This window comes from Agelaius phoeniceus, chromosome 2 (assembly GCF_051311805.1).
Source record: "Agelaius phoeniceus isolate bAgePho1 chromosome 2, bAgePho1.hap1, whole genome shotgun sequence".
Classification (NCBI taxonomy): domain Eukaryota; kingdom Metazoa; phylum Chordata; class Aves; order Passeriformes; family Icteridae; genus Agelaius; species Agelaius phoeniceus.
Window position 1 is genome coordinate 92,894,841 of NC_135266.1, and position 24,381 is coordinate 92,919,221.

Sequence of the window (24,381 nt, forward strand, 5' to 3'; positions counted from 1 at the left end):
CTTGTTTGGTACAGCCAAGAGTGAAGGACAGAGTATCCAGCTCAGGAGGGCTTCTCCTCGTGTGGAGCACACCAGTCAGCACGATTAGCCATGGCAGGGCTGGAATTATTAAATAAGCAGATGGTGCCAGAGGGGCAGTGTAAATGCAGCCAGTTAGATGTATGTTGGCCATGAGATATTTAAGGACATACTTTCCACTGCTTGTGAGGTGATTTCCTATTGGAAGATGAGCTTCAAATTCAATTAAGTTTGGCACTTCAATGTCTCCCTGGTCACAGCACTTATTAGGAGAGCTACTAATTGCCTGGTTGTACAAAAACACCCTAAAAATATGTTTCACACTGTTGGCACTAATAATAGTGTCAACAGTGTGAAAAACAGGAAAGTTCTCCTGCAGTACAGCAAAGCCAACATCAAAAACTTTACCCTAAAAAGTGAATCAAAGGGCCATGGAACCTTTCACACAGCTTTTTAGACAGCAGCAAGGAACCGGTTTTGCCCTACAGCTGCCACAAAAAGCTATGTAATGAAATAAGAGTTGTGGGAGAAGGAAAGGTATCATTTATACCCAGTCTCAAATTTTGGCAGCCTTGCACACCTTCACTGAGGATACTGGTCAGCATTTTGCTAGACTATAACCACATGATTAGGTAGCTAAATTTTATATTTGAACAAATGCAAGTCAAATGGATTTCTGAGAAATGAGAAGAGTATAAACAATTTATCCTGTGTGGTTATCATACAGTTGACAGGTTCCTTTCTGCTGAGCTCTGTGTGGACGTGTAGACTGAATGCCAGGTAAGCACTAAAAAGCTGATTGAAAAGAGGTATAGTGAGATAAGGTATGAAATTTGAGAGGGAGTGAGGGGGCAGGGAAATACAGCTAAACAATACTGTATTCCAAGCCCTAACAGTAACTTAATGTAAGGGATAACAATGGACCATCAGTTAAAAGTTTAATTTTCCATCTCTGAAAGAGGTCTGGGATTGAGCCAAGATCCTTCCTCTTTGGACTCTGAAGCCAGAGAGAGTCTCATTCCACTCCAGAGCCACTGACAACATGCAAATGTTGGGGCCAGTCACAGCAGAGAGGTACAGATGTGAATAATGGCTGTGCAACCCATGTTTCTGACATGAATGCACATGGACTGCCTGAGTGATGGTCACTTTTTGTCCATGTTCTTGGTGAAATTACTCCATCTTCATGGCTTTGAGACTGTTGTTGAAGATGAATATGGCTGTGAAGCAGAGGAAGAACCTTTATTCCTAGAGAAGTAGTATCTAATAGAATGTCAAGGAAATGCTGTCAAGTGTCAACAAGTATCAGACAATGTGTCCACTAACAGATTTACCAAGGAAGAGAGCCAGAATACTCTGAGTACTTTTGTCTTTGTTTCAGGTTTTTGGTTTCATGGAATTGCTGACAGTGTTTGTATAGCAAATGCATGTCTTCCAAAAGAAGTGACAAAACAGAGCCTCCTTGTAAACCTGCTTCCTTTCCTGGAAGGTGAAAGCCTTCCTAAGCCTGTCCTAACACACCAATTTTCATCACGTTCAGCCAAGGAAGCAGGCTATCACCTGTTTGGTGATATAAAAAACATTGTAATGTTTTTTTATGTTCTCACTTTTGCTGCTTTCTGAGTCACTTCTATTAATCTGAAATTCCAGTCATGTCCCCCCACAGATGTGGCATACACAGGTAAGTCCATGCTGTCAACAGAAGACTAGCACCTGGCTCTAACAAATCCTGACAGGCACGTTGAATCACACTCATCTGTCATTATCACCCAAAATGCTAAGTCTTTGAGTACCTGGATGCTGTCAGAAATACTGGATACTGACAGCAAAGTGAGAGAAACCAGTTTTTTTAGCTGGACTGTGGCATCTGTGCCTCGCCTTACTTCCTTGCTTTGCATTTACCAAGATATTTACAGGATCATTTCAGTACTAGGTGGTGAACAGAACGAGACACACTCCAAAAGGATACATAAGAGTGGGCACACCCCGAGCTGCCAGGTGCTTTCGGATGAGCCGCTCGGTGCCGTACCAGTTGAAGCCTTTTGTTGCATACCCGATCCGTGGAAGATGAACTGTTGCTGAGGAGGGAACAGAAACAATAAAGAACAGAAGAAATACTTCTGAGCAGCCTATCTGCAATGGAGATCTCACTTCACTTCAGAAAAAAACAGTAGAAAGGCGGAAATTGGTCATCATCTTTAGGTGCAACTACACATGTACAGATTTGCTGTTCTACTGCACAGACACTTACCATTCCTTTTTTTGGCTGCTAAAAAAATCTTCTTCAGGCCCTTTTCCAAAGCTGACAGCTTAATGCCAGACAAGTTGTTGGACCGATCTCGGTGCTGAGCTACAATCAAGGCCAGCTAAGGAGAAAACATACTAACTTGAAATACAATCTATATACAGTACTAAGATACACAGTGACAGTGCTGGAAAACTGCATTACTAACTTTTACCTTTAATAAATGAAAAAAAGAACTCATTATGTCTAATATTTAACTGCAACTTAGCCATATTCAGTAATCAGTGCCATTATTGTGAAAAAGACATAAGGTTCATTTCACACAGCTTCAAAAACATATGGATAGAGCAAAACAGGAAAAAGCTTCTCATTCTCACCAAATCTTGTCCTTTTTTCCTGGATTTTTTATCATCAATAGGGAATAGCAGGGTTCCTCCTAACTCCAGGTCTGTCCAGAGAAAAGAACAGGACAACAATAAAAAATCAGTTCTGAAGAGTAAACAAGCAGTCAATGAAGCAGTGATTTCACTGTCACATTCTGTAATATTCTCTGAGACTGTATCTCCTCATGATGGTTTCAGCAGACAAACATTCTCCCCCGAGCCACACAATCACCACACTTCCCAATTAAAGACAAAAAATGGAAAGAGAGACACTGAAATGGGAAGAAAGCATCTTGCAGGAAATTAGAACGATCAACAGCTCCATCTTATAGCAAGATGTTAATTCCTAACCAGCTGCAGGTATCTCAAAACTGTTAATATATGCTCAGGAAAAGATTAGTGCTTGGAGGGAAGCAAAGGCTCAGCTGAATGGTGCCTGAGGTGGCCTTCATCCTTCTTGAAAGCACTTTGACAGAAGATGCAGTGCTCTGTCTTATTTAGTGAAAAACACTCTGTGAATAATGTATAAGTTTTTCCCCTTTTTTATGATTTGCAGGATGGATTGGAATGACCAACCCCTACACAGAGTTCTCACACTCCAAACAAGCCAAGTCATAGCAGCTGCTGAAGTACTACTTTCAGAGCTAGGGATGCACATATCCAGAGAAAGAGTAAAACACATGAGCATCGAGGTATCCAGGCACTTCACTCCTGCAGTGTCACTGGGGTTTTACCTCTTTCAAGTGTCTTGGCCTCAGGTCATATTTTAATCTCTTACCTTTCATCTTTCCCGCCATCTCATATATTTTCCTTGGCTGATCAGAACGAGCCTCTAGAGCAGTGAATAAACCACCCCTTCCCCAGCGGCCAGAGTCATCTAGAATGAAATAACAAGTTAGACTCCTTTCAGAAGTGAGGTTGAGACCACCCCTGCAGGAAAGGCACCTGCTTTGTACACAGGCAATGAATGATTATCAAAACCAGATATGGGAACTACATACAAACTTAAGACAACCACCATTCAAGGGACTATCCTAAAGGATAAACCTCAGCCCTGGAGAAAAACGAAGTTCTCACAGTTCCTTGAAATACTCTACAGAAAAATTCCTTACTGTTCACTGAAAATGCTGAAACAAGCACTAACCATAGCACTGAGCATATACCCTGACAGTATCCTCACATACATACATATAGGTACACAGAGCATGCATGTAGTATGTCCCCACATTGGTGCCTTGGGCTTCCCACACCAGGTGTTTGACATTTGCAGTCTTTCACTTCTACCTAGCATTTGCACTTCAAACATGAGCTTTCATGCACAGTGTAACATAAGCCAAAGCAGATGTTGATGTTTTGCTGCAGCCCTGGACAGAGAGCAGCTCCAACACTGCTTCAGGAGGAACTCCTTTTCATGTCTTTAATGCTTTTATAGAGGGTCTTAACTTGGGAGACTAGCCTAGAGCCTCTGTACTGGCAGTGTTTAGAGACAACCACCAAGCCTCTGGACGTGTCTGTCTCTCTCTGCTGACCGGAAAAAGAAGATGAATTTCATCATCTCAGTTTGATTCCTACAGCTTCCACAGGATAAACAAAAGGCCCTGCTCTCAGGAACTGTTATCATTTAGCCACAGATATAAAATTTCAAGCCCTACAGGCCCCTTTGAAGAGGTTTACCTATAAATCCAGAGCAAGCAGGCAAAGACCCTTGCACAACTTGCTAGTACTTATGTGGATTACACATGCTGGAATAAAGGCTGTATTGCCTCTGCACCACTTGAGATTAAGTCAGACTCAAATCCAAATTATTTCAGAATTAGAAACTATGGAACCATTAGGGACACCCCACCCAACAGTACTCCTTGTTGTTCACAGGTCCCACCTAGGCAATGGACAATGATGGCATCTTCCTCTCCTGCTTGGGGGTGGGTTACATCTCCCATGACGTATTTAATATAGTTCTGGTCTCCATCTTGGTAATCTAAATCCACATTCTGCCCCAACTCATCCTCCACAAACTCCTCCTCGGAGCCACTTTCCTCTGAAGGAAGGCAGGTAGATGTGTAATGATTGGCCTCCCACCAGGCCATCCTGAAACCAAGAGAAGAGGATGTTCAATGGAAATCAAAGGTGGGGGCACACAGCTTGGTTTAAATCATTGCAGTGAAACACAGGAGACCTAGATCTGCATTCCCTCTGCTCCCTCCCCATTTTAGGCCAGAACAACAGTTACCAAAGTTCTTCTTTATAATATTAGGAACCACAAGCCAATGTGATAAGCCAATTGCTGGCATGGAAAAAGTGAGCACATAGCAAAGGGCAAGGAGCTACTTGGAGTGGTGAAAAGGAAGAACACCTGGGAAATAAGAAGGAGAAAGTTAAGATGTCCCAGAGAGTCACAGATGTTAGAGCAATTTATAGGAGGCAATTGTGGCACTTCAGAAAGCTTCTCCCAAACGTTCATTAATCATGGGGCTCTTATTCAGGACATCCTCAATGAATTAAAGTCAAGTCAGGCTGGGTATTCAGGAGGAAAGAACCCTTGCTAGGGACTCAAGCCATTTTTCCACCTTCACATCCCCATGTTATGCAGTTTGAGCATATTACTTCCATCAATCAGACACATTCCAAGAGTACAGTGCAACAGACATCAAGTGTTAGATGCAATACAAACCATACTTTTTCTTGTGCTCTGCCTTTGCTTTTGCTGCCTTCTTTTCCTCCATGAGCCTTGCTCTCTTTGCTGCTGCTTCTTGGCGCTTCTTCCTCCGAGCCTCCAGCTCCTCTTCACTCAGCAAGTGCTTCCTCCTGGCCGACTGTTCCCGAAGGCCTGTGAGAAGGGCCTGGAGAAAGAAAGAGGTATCACAGAAACATAGTGCTCATCTTAAAGCCATGCCTGATGCCCTCCTTAACCTACATTCCTTTCCCATTTCTTTACTTGTCCACAAGTCTTAATCATCAGAACTCAATTGTCACATAATATGTGGTTTTGTGCCCTCAACAGCACATCTCAGATCTGTTAGCAGAACTGCTCAAGCTCTGATTCCAGAGCCAGCTTTAGTACACTGACATCCAAATCTTTTAACATGCCTTCTGCAAGCTGTAGGTAAAGACAGAAAACTGCCAAGTTTCATTTTCCACGAGCAAATGAAAGAGCATCATGTTCCTTGTCACATCTGCCTTACGTTTGCTTTGTTCCGGAGAGCTCTCCCTTCCTTACTGGTCTCTTCAATCAATGCTTTCTGAAGATCCAAAAGCTGATCAAATGCTTTTTTGTCTTCTTTGCTGGGCTCTTTTGAATAATCTTTGCCTTCATACACGTACATGTGATCTTTAAAAAATAATTAAAAAGTTTGAAAAGGAACTGAAACCTACTAACACCCAAAATGAACTGTGAGATCAAAAAAAAAAATCTGGCTCTTCTGTGACATTGTTCTATCCTCAGCAGAGAAAGATCTTCACTCTCACAACTTTTTGGTAGGACCAGAGTCAGTATCATGTAGAAACAGGAGAATCAAGATTTGCTTCCTCTGACAAAAGCTTTTAATTTAAGATAATTTAACATGTTTAGACTGGCAAGGAAGCTTTCTTTCTATTTCATTTAATTAATTATTTTAAATTGTGGTTCTATTGCTGTTCTCTTTGGTCATTCCATCTCTGCCAGTAGAGAATTCATTCAGCTCTGCTATGTAGTTACAGGCAGCTCTTGAAAAGGGAAAGCAAATTTTTGCTTTTGACTTCCCAAATGAAATGAAAGCACAGAACTCTGGCAGCCCGGGGTTGCTGCTCACCACGTGAGTTATTTTCCCTATACTTATTACACAGTGTGGTACCACTGCCCCTCTTTTAAGTCACTACCAGAAAATACCACTCTTTGCTAACTCTCAGCAAATAATTACTCATTGCTGGCAACTGCTGCTGGATGGACAATAACTGTCCTGCAGAGCCACATTTCAGCTTCAGTCGCAAATTTATATTTAAGTGCTACTCTGTAGCACTTAAATATAGACAAAAATTCAGACAAAAATTCAGTCTTTCTTGGGGAAAGAAGGCACTGGAAGAGGGAAGTATCCTTAGAATTTATTTTCAGGTAGTACAGGGCTACTTAATGAAAAATTAACCACAACTGGGTGACATTTGGGCTGGAAAGTAGAGTTTTAAAGACAGAGTAGGTTTGTTTCAGTTCTACAGACACCATGACTCTGTGTTTCTTATCTCACCTTTTGGATTTTCATAGCCAATAATCCTTTATTTGGAGATAAAAAATTAAACACCTGCTACACAGCCTTTCCTTAACTTACTATAACATCTCCAAAACTGTAGATCTATCTTAATGGTTCTCTGTGGGAAAAGCAGTAGCTACAATATTAATATTTCCCTATTTCTCAGGAATTTCCATCTGAGGTATTAAAATATGAAAAGGAATTCAACTCTCAGCCACCAAAACTGAGCAAGTATTGTTAACATTATCTTACAAACAGGCAAATAAGAACAGAAAAAAAGAACAAAAATACCCATAAAGACTCAGAAGTTTGTGGATAGGCCACAAACAAAATCCAAGTAACTTCATTACAATTCTGCTTTTCTACTTATTGCCTGAAAAATGCCACCCCTGCCTGGGAAGCCTTCTTTACCAGCACTCAAGTGACACAGCTATTTAGATTCTTAACTTACTCTCTGTATTTTCCTCTTCATTCTCTTCCTTTTGTGGCAGCACAGTGTCCATTATCCAGTGCCCTCCTTTTGTCTCTCCAAGGATGTTTTCCAGCTCCACATCCTGTACAGTACTTCCCTCAGAGGAGAGCAATTTATCCAGGCCAAATTTCAAGATTTCACTCAGCTTTAACAAAGAAAAGGGGAAGTTCAGCATTATTATCCTCTAATTCCATGTCAATCCCAGTGTCTCGAGCTTCTCAGGCTTAAAAGCAAAGGATGTATGAGTGGTGGAACCTAAGCTTGTCTGCCTGTCAAAATACTTATTTTTTAATATGCCCCATTCTCCCAGCACCTGACAGGACAAGCCCCAACAACATATCTCCCATAGTCATAACTCATCTAGACTTGAACAGTCGTTTTTCTTCAGGGCTAAATGACAAAATAGCACTGTACTGACTGCATTCAAGCAGCTTTCTTCATAGCTAGAAAGGCCAGGCTTGCTTTTGCCCTCAACTAGTTCAAAACAAAAGCCTAAATACCATCAAAATCCAAGGGGAGGAAAATAACAGCATGGAATTTCCTATGGGCTCAGTTCCACTTCTCCCACAGAAACTTTAATTGCTGAGATACACACAAATGGGGCAGGAAGGGCAGGCAGAGGGGGAAAGGATACACTAAATCCAAACCTCTCAGAGGTTTAGCTGCATGCAGGGGATATTGATAAAACTTCAATATTGGCTTTATCACTGAGTGATGCAGGATAGTCTGGATACTTAGTCTCTCTGGGAGACGGAGTGCTTGAATACTTACTTAGCTCATTGCTGCAGGCTACTTTTAAAAAGCTCAGTGATTGTCAGCTTTTTTGTGATTATCAGCTTTCTCAGGATCTCAGCTCAGCTGGCTTGCTAGGGCGCTTTTGGCTGAGGCAGAAGCAGACGCGAGAGAGGAGAAGGAGAGGTTCTGGTGATTCTACAGCGATGGTTTATTGGGGAGTCTGTGAAGGGTTCCAGCAACAGCTCTTTTTCTATCGAATGGGCTAAACCAGCCTTTTTAATAGGGTATAGGGGGATGTAAACTTGTCTAATGGTAAGGGTCAGGGAAAAGTGACTTATGAAGTTACAGAAATAAGCTATGAAGTGAAGAGTAAAAGACAAGAGCTTATTTTGCTGTCTCATCATGACTCAACAGTTCTTACTGTTAAGTCTCAATCTTCTATAGAGCTCGTGTAAGCTCCATAGGGTCTGCTACAGGATATGTTCCCTTAAATGTCACTTTGCTTGATGTTTTGAAGCCAAGTTCTCAACACAAACCTCAGCTTTCAGGTCAGAATTATAAATCCTGCCCTGACTCCTGAGACACTGTATTTGCCAAGAGGCCAAAAGAAGGCTGACCAAGTTTCAGACTACTCCCAAAAGCTGACTAGGTTATCACCTGACTTATCAGCTCTGTTTGTGAGAGAAAAGCACCAGAGACAGATCAGTTCGAGAAACAATGAGCCCAGCTTCCACTTTTTATAATTTCCACTGATTATAACTAAAAAGCAAGTAAGACAAAGAAAGGTTCTGTCTTCCCCTCTTCTCCAAGACAACACACCCTTTTTCCATAATGAATGCACTTCAAAATTGCAAAAACTGTCTTCAAACATCAGATGCTGTCTGGACCTGGGATGTCATTTTGGTTCCTACAGACAGAAGTTGTCATGTCAATGCACAACTCTTTGTAGAAGTTCAAATCCAACGTAAACACAGAAACATTCTGGGACATTTCTATGGTGGCTAGTGGAGTCAAATTGAGGATAAAACTCTGGTTTACCTGTAACTCTGCTGTTCCTTGAGGCTTGGGTGCTCCCAGAGCAAACTGCCCCCCTTCAACAATGGCATTGGTCAGCCGGAGCTTCGAGGCAGCTCTTCGGTAGATGATTTCTTCAACTGTATCTCGCCCAATCAAACGGATAATTTTTACAGGCCTTGAAAAGTTCAAGAAAATTCTTATTATTTACTTTGTTTTGAGGTGCACTAAAGTATCTACTATCCCCTCACCCACTCCTTTGGTAGGTAAAGAAGGCAAGAACAAAATGAGCAAAAATAATCAGCAGAAATGTGATGCTGATACAATTCTGCTTGACACAGGAGAAATGCTCACTGCAAAAGTGCAGGCAAACATCCACCCTCCATCTCCTACTCCAAATTTACAAAGTTCCCACCCTGGATACATGACAAGGACAAGACTGTATGAGGCTGCAGTTGGAAAATGAAGACACAAAATCCTCTCTGCTCCCCTTTGATCTTCAATCTATCCTCATACTTTAACCTTCCACTGCCTATGGAAAGGGAAAGTAATACTGAGAGGCCAAGAGAGTTAGCAACCAACCACAAGTAGTGACATTTCTCACTTGTGCTGCCCAATCCGGTGAGCTCTTGCTATTGCTTGTAAGTCATTTTGTGGGTTAAAATCACTATCAGTAAAAATAACTGTATCTGCTGCTGTTAGATTCATGCCAACTCCACCTACAAACAGAAGAAGAAGGTCATAAAATACATCACCAACAGAAAATAAAGGGGAAGCTAGAGAATCTATGCTGTGCAAAGTTCTGTCAGATCTGATCAGCTGTATCTAATCCAATCCATCTCTCAAACCCAAATCTAAGTCTCATAAGGATCTAGACAGATGGGTAAGCCTTCCATTTCCAGCTTCCAGGTTTCTGCAACAGTCCAAAAAAGAAGCTGTACAATGCAATGTAATCAAAAAACATAGGGTGTGAGTGAACAAATGCAAAAGGGACTGATTGTCAAGACTGATGAACATAGACATAATTCTTCTGCTGGCAGGCAGATTACCCCTGCAAGGATGGGCTTCCCTGAAGCCCCAATGGACTGCCCAAGTCATGACTTGGCTGCAGCACAGAACTAGCTGTAAATACACCACTGAAACAGTGGAAAACACCAAGACAAACTATACAATAACCAGAGCCCAGGCGTTTATGAGACCTAAAGGTTTTGAGGTTAGAACTTGGGCTATCATGAAATAAAAAGATTTTTAAAAAGCCAGTTAATTTTACATTTTAAAATACCTCTACTGTGACCACATTGTGTAGTTAACAGGGGACAGTCTGCTGTCTTACATTTCCCCCAGCTCATGACAAGACACCTTCCCTGTAATCAGAATATCCCTGCAAGTGGAGAGAGTCATGCACCTGAAAATCTGTGCCCATAATATAAAAACAATGGCAATACTGTTAGCACACCTGCTCCCAGATGAATTCAAGATGCTTTGGCCAGACATAGTAGTGTGCAGTAAAAAACAACCCTAAGTGTGGCTGGCATGGGAGGGAGAGCTCAGGAACTGTGGTGACAGACACACAGACTCCTGACACACATCCAGCATTGGGGTCTTCCCTTCACTAACCCTGTGTGCTCTCCCCTGTGCACTCTGGTTCAGGCTCATCAAGACAAGTCTAACCAGAAGCCCAAAGGAAGACCTGATTACAGTTTGATGTTTGAGACTAAGCAGTGTGGATTTTTCCTCTGGAGACAAGCAGAAGCCTGGCTTTGTGCTTGCTTGAAGAGAGAGACAGGGAGGTTTGAAACTGTAGAAGACACAGATCTGCCCAGGGAGCAAAGAGAGGAAGCAGCACAGATGGCAGTCCCATGGAGCTCCCTGCAGCCTTGGGACAGTAAAAGACTCTCGTTTCAGTCTGTCTGCCAGCTAAAGAGCATGTCCATGTTCAGCAAACTTGAGAAGCAATTCCACCAGCTTACTTAAAGGAAGTCTGTTCCTGCCTAAAGACTGATGCTTGCAGAAATAAAATGGTAGTGAGATTCCTTAAGCTCAAACTGGCACAGAAACAGGCATTACGGAACTTGGAATAAAATAAACTCAAGAGGCTGCAATATGAAAAGGATCTTGGCATCAGCTGCCAAAAGGAAAGCACAGAAACCAGATGTCCTAGATGAGAGACCCAAGTTCAGGATGTGTCCTGTCTCCCTCAAAAATCCCCCACACGAGCAGGCTCTGCAGGATTCAGAATTCCCTGAAACCTTGCCAGAGGGAATAAAATAAGAGTGCAGAAGCAAGATGGTTTGTTTGTCTCTCCTTACTTACCTGCTCTGGTGCTCAGCAGGAAGATAAAGATGGGCTGTTGACCAAAGTTCTTGATGGCAAGGTGTCTCTCCTCACCCCTAACAGAGCCATCCAGCCGCTCGTAGCTGTAGCCTTTCCAAACAAACAGCACGAATGTTTCTGAAACTTTGCCTTTGCTCTTACCCTCTTACACTCATTCTCAATTGTCTCACTGCTGTCCTGAATCTTGTTGTGTCATATCCTCCTGGCTCGGTTCTCATTTAATTGCCTTCAATTCCTTCATTTTTTTCCCACTTAAACCTTGTATAAACTGAGGTAATGACCCTGACTTCCAGATTGACTGTTGGTAAAGAGTAATTTAGCTGAGTCTGAAGCAGAGACTTCTTAGCATTTAATTTACTGCTTGGAAACACAACAGGAAAATTCAGAGCCCAAGTAAAAGAACATTAGCACACAGTCCCATTTCAGACTATGCTGTGCTGGCTGTTGGCCCTACAAAGCAGGCCAAGAACCATCAGATCCTCCTTATCCAAACTCCCAGGCCTTCAGTGTGCTTTGCTGTGAGCATGCAGTATGGAATATGGCACTACATTTGGCTGTATCCTACATTATTAGCCGTCCAAAACCATAAACACCAAACAAAAGCTTCTTTCATGGGAAATCCTAAGTAGGCATGGAGCCACGTGGATTGAAACAAAAGAAAACGTCCCAAGAACACATTGCTAACCTTGCCAAAAATGGTCTGATCCAACCTGCCCTCAGACATGTTGGGGCCCCACTGTCAACAACTGTTTTAATCAAAAATTAATTTCCTGGTATAACTGTGGCTTGGTTTGTGTTTTGTGCTGGACAAAGTGAATCTAGAGCAAGCCTACTGCCTTTACTGCAATTACTTCAGGACACAGGTACACAACTGAACACAGGCATATAATGAAACATTGCTACCCTGCCATTTGTTAGCTCCATTTCATCAAGGCACAAAAGACTAAGCTACTTTGAAGAACACTTAACTGCCAGCTCATTTCAGGAAGCTGGTAACAGCAAAGAGCTGAACTCAAGACCCTCCAACTCACAGAGCTGCTGCAGGAATATGGTCCCTATCTTATAAGAACCAATAAATCTTCATCACATTTCTTTCCCCATCCCAGGTGGATCAACCAAAATCACAGGAACAATATCTGGCAGAGATCAGTAGGATAAGCCCTCTCCTACCAAAGTGTTCAGAACATACCTCTATAGTCCATGTAGTCCTGCAGGATATCAAGGAGTTGAGTCATCTGAGAAAAGAGCAACACACGGTGGCCTCTGCAAGAAGAACACAAAACCCTGTGATCCTCAGCAAACTGTGACAGCATTTCCCAGCCTGCTGGGAGTCACAATGGCTTAACCAGTCATTATCAGTCCCTGTTACAAAGCAAGGCCTCCCAGAATCACAGCCTGTTGCCTTACCACACATTTTCAGCTCCACATCTAAATGCAATCAGTTAAGCTTCATCTGCCATCATCATTTGCCCTGTCCACAGTGTGGAGTCAGAGAAGTAACAGGGCTCTGGCACAGCTCTGCTGCTGGCTGGATACAGGCTGGTGAGGAGCCTGTCTAAAAGGACCCCAGCTTCAGCCTATGATGAGGTTTTCTTCACCACATGACTGCTCTCAAATCACACACTAAAATGCATATCTGAAATTCTGGGAAAATGTAGTATCAGCATCTCTGTAACAGCAGAACATCTCCTAATCCAGCAAATAACCTTCAAAGATCAAGCGCTACCTACAAAGGTGTGTGAAGAAATCAACTCTCTTCCCTCCCAGCCCTAGGCCTCAGACAGTGCTCTATTTAAATCAGACCTCACCCTAGAGCAGAATACAGACATTTTCAAGTCCAGAATTTGCACAGGGCTGGTCCTGCAGCAAACACATTAAGTGGAGAGGTAGCCACTCACAAGGTGCTCCACAGCAGGATAAAGATAACGAAGCCACATTAAAACTTCACAAGGGCTGTTGAAGCTCTGTCCTTTGGTCTTCGAATTCCAGGTTCTGAACTCACCAGAGCAAAACACAAGGGGTTGTGAACAGCAATCCCAAAACTTCTGAAGTTTCAATTTATCCTTGGGTTTTTCTTTTTCCCATTTGCCATGGATTGTGCCTCCCAGGCTAACACAGATATGCTAGCACAAAGGAACTCAACTGAGGCATAGGAAACTCACAATCAAAGCAGGTATGCGGAATACCAAGTCACATAGTTATTGTCCCAGGTTCTCAAATATGGCAAATATGAGAGCATGTGAGAGAATTAGTCAAGTGCTTTGAGAAATGATGGTGAAAATGCACCTGAAAATCTGTGTCCATAATATAACAACAATAGCAATGCTGTGAGCACACCTGCTCCCAGCTGAATACAAGATGCTTTGGCCAGACATAGCAGTGTGCAGTAATCCTCAAGGTTCCTCTACCATCTCCAATACAGCTTGTTTTACTTCTTTCAGGTAGTGAGTAACGTGGAATAAATAAGTCAGTGCTTGTGTGGTGAAGAATAACTGCTCAGTCTATGGCTAAATAATGTAGTTTGCTTTCCCAGGTAACTTTTTCTCCCCATGTCAACCCCATCCCAACATGACGTACCCAGCATACAAGAATGAAAGGAGTTTATCCAACAAACACATCTTGCCACTGGCTTCAACAATATGGTCTCCAATCTCAAAGGGTTCTGGCTCAACACCTGGAACAGAAAGGAGTTTCAAAAGCACAGTTAATACCACAGAAATAACAACTCTGTGGTAAGCCTCAGTGTGTCTGCACTGTCACTTTTGCTGAGCGGAGCCACACAATGCTTGCTTGAGAAGTGATGGTCCTTCTCTATCTCCAAATGACACCCTCAGTAGTTCACAAAGCATTGTGATTTCTTTGCTTAGATGACAGAAGACATAGAAATAGAAAGCTGCAGTCAGAAACTCAGACTTCACACAGTCTCCTACTTTATTTGTCATTATTGATGAACTGTCATGTGTTGGAACTGGTCACAAACTCACAGCTGCTACTGATTCAAGTACAAGAGTGTTTATTACTTGCTTCTTCTAAGCATTACACTAATAATAGAAAACCACTGTATAAATCAAGAAAGTGATTTTTTCTGTTCCAAAAGAGAACAGTGCTTTCCTACCATTGAAGAGGTATGGATGGGCAACACACTTCCGAAGCTGAACTAAGACATTCTGGAGTGTAACCTTCCTTCCCGTTTCATTTTCAAATGCATCTGGAACACAGAGCAGAGAAAAAAACAGAGCAGGGAAGCACATGCTCCATTAATGGCTGTGACTGGGAATGTCTTGGTACTAAGCACTGCTCCGAAGTGCTTCAGCACTGAAGTATTTCTCTCTGTGAATCACATCTGGATTTGTATTTCCCATCTCAAGACTAATACATCTGTTTTCAAAGGTCAAAAAATATTTCCCTCACTTTTTGGACAAGCTTTTAGAAATAAGACCCTGGTAAGCACTACTTTGCCTTGTCAGACTCACTGAAATTCTGGACTCCCTGGAAAAGGTCACTGTAATTTTTCTGAGTAAAATCAACAAAATAAGCAAAAGAAATTTGGTGCAGTTCATTTGCATTTTCAGAAAAAAAAATATACAGCACAGTTAAGATCTCCTGGGCAATGAGATCTCCTTGTTCCATTTTTGTGAGGAACAAAAAAAAAAAAAAAAAATGCATGCACATATGCTGACTAGAGTAGAAGATGGAAGTCTCAGATTTCCAGGTGATGTTCATGCAAAGTGCTAGAAAGCCTTAGAATAACAAAGCATCTGCAACTCCCCAGTTTTAATTTCCCTAGAACAAATAAGCACTCGCAAGCCACATGATGGTAGTGGTTGCATTATCTACATAATCCTGCAGTTTCCCATAAAACTCCTATCTGCATCCAGTAGGTTGAAATTTGCTTTATGGCATCTGTGCTACTATTAGAAAATTTGTAGAGAACCACAGATCCAAAATTTCTTGTACCACCCTTTTGTTTGAATACAAAAACATGAAATAGGAGCAGGCTTACCTTGTGATAAGTATCTTTAATTACTTTAATTACTTTGAGACTGCCCAAAGCAGATCCTCAAGCTAACACTTCCTAGCTCACAATACCTGAGCAATAGATCAACACATATGTCTCTTATTTTGCCACAAGCTAAAATCAAAAATTAAGCAACCCGAATTTGGCATATTTATTCTGTACATACTCTGCAGACCAAAGTAACTTCTGCTTGTTTACAACAGAGCATGCATGTACAATAGGAATTTGTTTGCACGTACAACAGGAATTAGTTTTGCTTTTAAAAATAATTAATAGACTTCAAAATGCCCAGTTACCTAGATCTTTTGTCAAAATGGCCTTGTAGTACTTCTTCTGCAGAGCTGACATTCCATGGTACAGAACCACTTCCACCTTCTTTGGCAGCTCTGCAGCCACCTCAGATTTGACTCTCCGAAGTAGAAATGGCTGCAGAAGACTGTGCAATTCTTTGGCTATGCAGAGGCAGAGAAAAATTAAAACAAACAAACAAACAAACAAAAAACTATCAAAAAACCACAAAAAAACCCCCATCCAAAACCAACAAAACCAGAGGAGAATACTGTGTTAAAAGGTAAGGAGTTTATACAATACCTTCCGAAGTACACTTTCAAAATAAATGTAAAAGGAATCTCACATCTATTGGTGAAACCATTCAAGCCACATTTTACAAACAGAGAAACCAAACATAGCTGCATACCTGTAACACTTGGGAGCTACATTAAGAAAGCTCTTGCCTTAAAAGTAGTCATTAGTTTTTGTGGCCTTGTTTTAAAGCTTATCACCATTAAAAGAAAGCAAATAAAGAGGACACAACATGGTTGTTTCCAAGTCAAGATAAAAGCTGGTTCTGACTGAAACACAATGTTGCTTATTACTGACCTGGCTCATTCTCCTTTTCAATAACTTGGTAATACTCAACAAACTCCTTCACTTTTTCCTGGGGAAAGATGTCAGGTTCAATAAGGCTGAGTAAGGAGTACAGTTCCTGGAGGCTGTTCTGGATTGGAGTGCCTGTGAGTAGCAGGCTGAAGCCTACTGAGAACTGAAAAAAACCAGCAATAATACAAAGTTACTAGAAAAAAGTATCTGTAATGAAAAGTTAGTTAATATACAAGTCCACCTACACCACTCCTAGGCTTAACTTAGAAGATGAGTGGCAGCACAGAACTGCTCGCAGAATGCTGCAGATTTGCCAAAACCATCCAAACACAAGGTATGGTGTGACAGTCAAACAGCTCCAAACTGACTGGGCAAGGAATTCCAAACTGACCAGTGCAAGGAATTCAGTGTAAGCAAAATAAGAACAAAGTACAAAACTGACTCCATTAAAATGCTCAGGTCCATGCAGTCTGCAGTCTAATAACACACACTAGATGTTAGATAAGGAGGGATAACTGGAAAAAGCAGTTGGAATAGGACAGTGAAATGAAACTGCGTCAGACTATGTTCAATTTCTGTTTGCTGAGTAACTCTGACAAACACAGGAACATTATCAGGTCCATGCTGCTCACAGTAATCCCCATAAAGAGACTTGAGAAATATGTTTACCTTTGGAAAGATACAAATTTCTCTCAAGTTTGGTAATAGAAAATAGGTTAGGAGGAGAGACGAGGTGAATCACATCTATTTTTTTGTGATTATAACCAAAGCTCCTGAATTATAGACATCATGGACAATATGTTCAGAATATGTAAGACTTTCAGGAATTCAATAAAATCCCCTATTTTCCAAGGTGTATTGTAGTACACTGTTGCTGATCCCAGCACACACCAAAGGCTGATGATTCACTGCCATGACAAGAAGTGCAGCCTTCACTCAGGCATTTGGGCTGCTCTGGCCAGGTGCTTTGGAAGCTGGAGCAATTCTCTGAATTTCTGTAAACAAGGGTGGCTCCATTAAATGTGACAGTGGAAGTCAGTAGTTCAAGACTTGAGGTTTCATGAGCTAGGCAAGGGCTCCTTCACCCTGCCAGAGCTGGAAATGGCCTCTTGTTGCTTAGGTTAGCCAGACATCTACTTCTGCAACAGCACAGATGTGGTTCAGCACCATGTCTGGCTGCTTTACTTTTCCAAGTCTTTCAAACTGCTCCAACATGGCAAGCCCAAACATGAAGCAGAATGAGAGGGAAGCTCCAAATACTGCCCACTGCCATGCAAAGCCAACAAGGCCTTTATCTCTCTGCCACTAAATATGGGAATCCTTTCACCAGCTCTGATGGAAACAAGTGATGATTCACGTTGATTCACAGAGAATCTGAAAAGGGAAAAGTCTTAAGACACTAGAAGAAAGATGAGTTACTTTACCTCGGAAAGTGTCTTGTAAAGCAGAGAATTTTGATTTTTCAGTCTGTGAGCTTCATCTACAACCAAGGCAGCCCAGTTAAAGCTGAACAAGCGAAAAACAGCATCTTCAGTTAGGGGCTGACAATTCATTCTTGTAAGTACAAAATGACTGAAGTAAGTGCTGGCTCTGCTTGGCTCAACTTGAGGTGGGGTCCCACCCCACGAACAACAAGCAAACACCAAAAGTGGGGTGGAATTCACAGGTAGTGTTTTTGAAGAGCTGACAGAGGTTTTTACCAAAGTCTGGGTGAGTTTTTTTTTGAAATCAAGACAAACAAAATCCACTTGAATTTCTTGATTCTCTCTCCACCCCTGTTACTATCAGGAAAATGACATAAACACAAGTTTGTTGAACATACAAGGAGGTCTCTGATTTGGAAAAAGAGACATGAAACTAAGCCCTAGCACCTGTGCAAAAATCCAGCAACGATCATGAGGCAGTGATGTAAGAGTGATCCCAAGGCTTTTGCAAATCACCCAAGAGAGGAGCTTCAACTTATTCTGTGTTCATATAGCTCTATGCAGAGTGTCCTCTAGCAGGCTGCAGAATCACTGGTGATCCAGTAGATCCACTAGGCTTAATTGAAACTCCACATCTTCTGAACCCTCGGTGTTTGTGCCTCCTTATTACTAGGGTAACAATTTCCACATCAGAGTCATTTCCAGGGGAGGGAAAGCATGAACCTCCATCTTTTCTCACCCCCACACTTCTCTTCCCAGTGGAATACAACATTTGAAATCACAGTGACCTACATTCTTCCTAAATAGCCTTTTCATTTGCCTTGATTTCCCTCTCTGCCATATCAGAGAGGTTCTCCATTGCCAGAACAATCAAGTGTCATTACCTTATTCAATGAGCTCAGGAGCTGAATTGCCAAAGGACCCTGCACTGTGCAGCACTGCAGAAGCCCATGTGCAGAACAGCCTGATTCCTCATCTATTTCATTACAGCATGGCTCTTGCTCAACTCATTTGTGCTGTTACACTGCTTGTAAGGAGTAGTGGTGCGGAGACATCTGATAACTCTGACCCTCCCTTACAAAGTGCTCCAAATGCTCCCACACAGAGCAAGGTACAAATGATTAGCAACCACTTTTTTTTTTTCAGAAGAAAGACTAAAGGGCAAAACCCTAAATTTGAGTGACATGGCTTTGAGGTTATTTGTTAGCTTTAGAAGTAGGAAATTAGTCTGGAGCTGACATTTCTGTGATACTAAGGCTGGCTACTTGATCTCCTTGGGTGCTACATACCTGGGGTACACTTCAAAATCAATGGAATAATATGCAGCAATGCAGAACATGATATGAAACTGTAAGGACAATACAGTCATGGCTACCTTTCATTAGATCTGGTTTCTACCATGATGTGCAGCACAGTCTGCTACTTCCAGCAGTGCCAAGGACAGCTGTTTTGCTGAAAGACAGGAGGGTGCCCCTTGTGGGCCTAGCTGACACAAAACTGTGCCAGCAGGGGCCACTGGATTTGTGCTTCTACAAAGATACTGAGCCATTCATTATGTATAGCTGCCCCCAGCATTTGTCATGAAACCACTGCAAGGCACTGGCACTACTGCTAAGAAAAAAGGAAAATTCCTCCCCATTTCAAATGCAGATGCCTGTGGAATTCTGCATGACTGTGACAGTACCTCCTACAGGCTGAATCTGAGCAGTATAATCAGTCTTTGTAGAAGGCATAACATTTCATAAGCCCTCCACAGCTGTGACTGGAGGTAATAAACTTCAGGATATGATAGCACACTATCACTGTTATATAATGCAGGTCAGTTTCAGTGAATTTTGCAACTAATACCTTTATAACCTGAAGCTCTTGAGGATGTCCTCTGCTGGACTGATATTTAATGTACTGCTCTAAGTCACTATGTGTCATATTGCTTTGAGTTAATTGGCTTGAAAACTGTCCTTGGGGGAAGTTCACATATATTTTAGCTGATATTAAAGACTGAAAGTTGGAAAAGGCAAAGTTCTAATCACAAGCCAAGAACATCCCTGTCTCTTGTGAAACAACACAGAATCTTGCACATCCAAATATCTATGTAAGAAATCATTGACAGATATCCAGACTTAAATTTGAAGACATTAAAACCAGACTCACGACTTTAGAAATGCTGCATCTTTCAGGCAAATCTGCAATGAAAGAAAATGAACTGTGATTTATGATTTAAGTAAATACATCAATTAAGAAACAGAGCAGTTTTCTGTCTGCTTGCAAACTATGGTGAAATGGAGCAGAGTGGAATGAAGGCACTTACTACCTGAGGAAAAAAAATGACAGCTACATGACACCTTCAGCATGTCATGGTTTAACATCACACACCCTCTCACTCACACTCCACCCAGGGAGAGGGGGGAAGAGAACTAGAAGAATAAAAGTGAGAACACTTGTGGGCTGACAAGGCATGAACTGGGAGGTACAGAGGAATCAAAAAGGCAAGGAAAACTTGTGCCCCCCTTTCAAGTGACAAAGACATCACATACCTCATATGTTGTCAGGAGTGCATGGAAGTGTGAGTCTCCTTTCAGATTCTCCTGCAGTTTGGGTCGCTCTTCCTTGCTGCCTACATATGTTATGAAAGAAAGACCTGGAGCAAATCTGTTGTTAAGAGAAAGAGCAGAAACAGTGAGCCAGTCTAAGTCTTCTCATGTGTTTATGACCCTGGACCTCATTACCAAACACAGCCACTGCACAGATGATGAGAATTCCTATCCAAACATCCTACACTCCTGTGAGATGTGCCTGGCTCTCAGCTTTTGAATCTCACTCCTTCATAATTTTCACATCAGGCTGGCACCTCAGCTGTTGGCTATGGTTTGTACAAGTCCTAAATAAACCAGCATTCCTTTAGATGTAAGAGTCCAAGGCAGATGACTGAAAACCAGTCGCATGACCTAACTGCTATTCTGAACTGAAAAAAGTTCATAAGAAGCAGGTGAATGAATACAGTTGGCCCAGATGAGGCCAAAGAATTGGCCTGAATCATACTAAAAAAAAGACAAAAATGTCTGCAGCAAAGAGGTTAAAGTCAGGGTATCAAAAATATATTCTCTCAGTCAAAAAGCAGATAAAACCAGCTCCAATTGTTGGGACCATAAAATTCCTCCTCATTTAATCCCACCACTGTTATTTACCTAATATTCCTTCTGGAAAGCTGCACTGTTGATCTATGAAAGAACGCACTTTCCCCCAACTATTCCAACCCAAAATCTATCCAGATCAGGCCAGCTCACTTCAGAATGCAGCCTGAAGGACTTCAGATGCTGAGAGACAGCATCAGCCAACAGCCACACAGACAGACTTCTGTTCTAACCTTCAACTTCTAGCCTTTCCTCTTAAAAGGAGTCTGTGGGCTAGAGACCACAGATGTACATATTTCAGGCACAGCAGCCTGTCACCCTGATACACATCAGCACTGTCACCCCAGTGAGGATGGGCTGCATGCACAGGTGTGATGTATTTTATGTGCATATGTGAGCATGGCCTCCAGCTTGGGTCTTACCTTTTACTATGAAGATTCCTGGCTGTCTTCAGCAGATTTTGCCTAAGAGAGGCTGAGTGGGGAGGGTTACAAATCAATAAAAAGCAAGGAGCTAGTGGAGGCATTTCGACTGAAAGTCAGCCAATAATATAGGATGGATGGATTCATGTATACCACAGCATGTAAAGACTATGCATTAACTGCATAGTCTGCATTGATTTGTTGGTTTAGTAGCAGCTTCCCTTTTTACTTTCTATCCCTTTGAAAGGATAAAAAGAAAGTGTTGGAGTGAGCACATTTGAAAACAATCTCTGCAATCTTGCAACTTGCAAACTTTGCAATTGCAAGTCTGAGCAATAATGTAGTAAGCCGGACAACTGTTGAAACTTACCTCTCCAGCTCTTCCTTCCAGTTGCTCAGAACTGACAGAGGACAAAGTATCAGAAATCTCTCTTTGTTGGATAACTTTTTTGTCAAATAAAGAAGTAGAGAAATGGTCTAAAAGGCAAGAAAAATACTTGTTTATAACAAGGGAAGGGTTCAACCCGATAGCCTGCTCCTACATAAGCTGTCTCCTTGTTGAGCTTTGCAGCTAGCTTCCATAGGTGATCACAAATCAGAGTTAACAGAAGATCAAGTGGGATACAGACAAAAAGGCTTATATCCTAAAACATGACCTCAATATATGAAGCCCCTTTCTTGCACAGTCACAAACTAGGTCTACCATGCATCACTTTCTAAAACTATTTGTAATTTAAGACCTATTGAATAAAATCAGCTGATCCAAAGCACAAACAGTCATTTTCCATCAAAACTTAAACCCACTGAAATACTTGAAAAAAAAATCCAACAAACCTCTGAAAAAATTAGATGTATAAATTTTAATCCATGTGTGGATAAACACAAAACTCCCCTGGGTGCAAGGGCATCAAAAGGATGTTATTTTCCCTGTACTGGCTGTGTATTGTGCCTTCAACTCAGCACACTATGAATTATGCATTAAGGTGCTTGGATAAAATGGCCACTCATCTTTTTACAAAATCCTGAAACCTATTTAGAGTTACAGAGGACTTAACTCAGGACTTGAGTGACAAAAAAGACAATGAGCTCTCACTTGACTAAGGAATTCTGAAGGGGCGGGGGAGAATAATTAGGGTACTTTTTCATTCTGCAGAAACACTAGGCTGAAAACCCAAAAATTTAAGCAAAGATCATTTTCCAGAAGAAGAAGACACACCTGACAAGTCTTCCCAAGGCCCATCTCATCACCCAGGATACAGCCATGCTGGACTTCATAGCATTGCACGAGCCAGTTTACACCTTCCAGTTGATAGGGACGAAGTTTAATGCCTGGGAATAAAAATGATTTGTTACACTTACAGTCACCCAATGCACTCCATACACACACTAGAAACAGGTCCTGCCCAGAACAGGCCTTCCCAAACATCTGCCTTACAGGAAAAGCACAGCAGCCTACAGCAGAAGCTGGTTTACCCTCCCAGACAGCAAAGACCCCAGTGTTATAGCAATTAAATTAAAGCATATTCAGAAACTTACACAAAAATGCCCCGAGCCATTGCAACAGACTGTACAAGGAACCTGATCTAATAATTAGGCTGGTACTTTGAATTCCTAAAAGATAGCTTGATTTTCAGCCTGAATCACTTTTTTAAATATGTAAGTACTAGAGCCAGGGACATGCTTTAGGCTACCAGAAATGTTTGTTACAATCAATTATTGTATATTAATAATTTCTCAACAAGATGTTTCCTAGATTTTCTGTACTTAAAGCTAAGGCAGGCCTCCACTATAGGCCACTGTGACTACTACCACCATTGCACTCCTTATTATGGGGCACAATATGTCAAAATCAATACAAGTCACATAGGAGTTGGCAAGACCTTTCCTTGTGCTTGGACTCAAGTGCTGTGTATTGTGGCATTGCTGCCCTCTCCTCTCTGGGAAAATGTGCACACTGAGTGCATGAAGTAACTCACCAGCCCGCAGGATACACAAACCCAAACCAGCCCACGGACGGAGGTGAGGATTCCAGCAAGCTAAGGAAAACGTGCGGGCAGGATGGATTGCCCTGGCATTCCCCTTTAACATCACCCTCCAGGCAGCGGAAAGCACTTTAACACAGGCCCATTTCGAGGCCACTGAACAGGCCAACCCTCGTTCGTGTTGTCCCGAAGCACAGAGCTGCCTGAGGCTGTGCGGAGGCACTAGGGGGGTTAAAGCCGAGCTCAGCCCTGGCCCAAACCTACCCACAAAGCCAAGGACGGGGACTGCGGCATCCAGGGAAGGCTCGCACACAGTGGAGAGCACGCAGCAACACCATCTCTGCAGCAGCTGCAGCTCACTTTGACTTTCACTTTATTTGCACTTTTATTCATTTCTGGCCTAAGGCCTATTGGTACAGAGCTCAGACAACTACAGCTGAGAGAACTCGAGTTGTCCAGGCTGGAAAAGTGAAGGCATCCGGGTGACCTAATTGAGGCCTTTCAGTACCCGAAGGAAACTTTCAGGAAAGATGGGGCAAGACTATTTAAAGGAGCCTGCAGCGACAGGACAAGAGGGAATGTGTTCAAATTAAAAGAGAGTACATTTAGATTAGATATTAGGAAAAAAATCTTTACTGTGAGGATGGTGAGCCACTGGAACAGGCTGCCCAGGGAAGTTGTGGATGTCCCATCTCTCGAGGTGTTCAAGGCCAAGTCGGATGGGGCTTTGGGCAAGCTGGTCTAGAGGGAGGCGTGCCTGCCCATGCCAGGGGGGTTGGAACTGGATAATCTTCAGGTCCCCTTCCATCGCAAGCCATTCTATGAGCTGGGCAGCGCCAGGCAGCGCGGGGCCCCTCCGCCGCCCCCCGCCATCTCCGACAGCACCCACAGCCCTGAGGCTCCCTGCCGACCCTTTCCCCGGGCTCCCTGCTGACCTGTCAGCCCCCACTGCTGCACGTCCGCCTCCTGCACGCCCGGACCCCCGGCCCGGGCGCCGCCGGCGCGGCGGAGCGCTTGGAAGAAGCGGGACATGGCGGGACGTCAGTCACCCCCGCCGCTGCTCGGTTCCCGCCGCCTGAGGCCGGCTGCGGGCGGGGCCAGCCC

General features: G+C 42.6%; 1 protein-coding gene across 3 annotated transcripts; it reads right to left on the bottom strand.

The window, feature by feature from the left end:
* Positions 1–943: 943 nt before the first annotated feature.
* Positions 944–24,376, bottom strand: CHD1L (chromodomain helicase DNA binding protein 1 like). 3 transcript variants are annotated; one of them, XM_077174274.1, is made up of 23 exons: positions 24,213–24,376; positions 22,512–22,624; positions 21,666–21,772; positions 20,277–20,391; positions 19,894–19,925; positions 17,743–17,824; positions 16,319–16,481; positions 15,736–15,891; positions 14,537–14,629; positions 13,999–14,095; positions 12,611–12,684; positions 11,401–11,511; positions 9,692–9,806; positions 9,112–9,265; positions 7,318–7,483; positions 5,829–5,974; positions 5,323–5,486; positions 4,526–4,734; positions 3,425–3,523; positions 2,641–2,711; positions 2,270–2,384; positions 1,988–2,096; positions 944–1,281 (listed from the first exon to the last, which is right to left on the bottom strand). In XM_077174274.1, the coding sequence occupies exons 1-23, from the start codon at positions 24,307–24,309 to the stop codon at positions 1,203–1,205; spliced, it is 2,667 nt and encodes an 888-aa protein (XP_077030389.1). In that variant the 5' UTR covers positions 24,310–24,376; the 3' UTR covers positions 944–1,202. The 3 variants fall into 3 exon arrangements, with proteins under 3 accessions (XP_077030389.1, XP_054510893.2, XP_077030391.1); XM_054654918.2 differs by lacking the exon at positions 24,213–24,376 and adding an exon at positions 23,914–24,067; XM_077174276.1 differs by lacking the exon at positions 24,213–24,376 and adding an exon at positions 23,542–23,704.
* Between the last annotated feature and the right edge of the window lie 5 nt (positions 24,377–24,381).

Coding starts and splice junctions, on each gene's coding strand:
- CHD1L (XM_077174274.1), bottom strand. CDS start 24,309: ATGTCCCGCTTCTTCCAAGCGCTCCGCCGCGCCGGCGGCGCCCGGGCC. Junction 16,482..17,742: donor TTTACAAGACACTTTCCGAG/GTAAAGTAACTC, acceptor GGTTTTTTTCAG/TTCTCAGTAGGCTTCAGCCT. Junction 5,487..5,828: donor CTCTCCGGAACAAAGCAAAC/GTAAGGCAGATG, acceptor TTCTTTCTCCAG/GCCCTTCTCACAGGCCTTCG.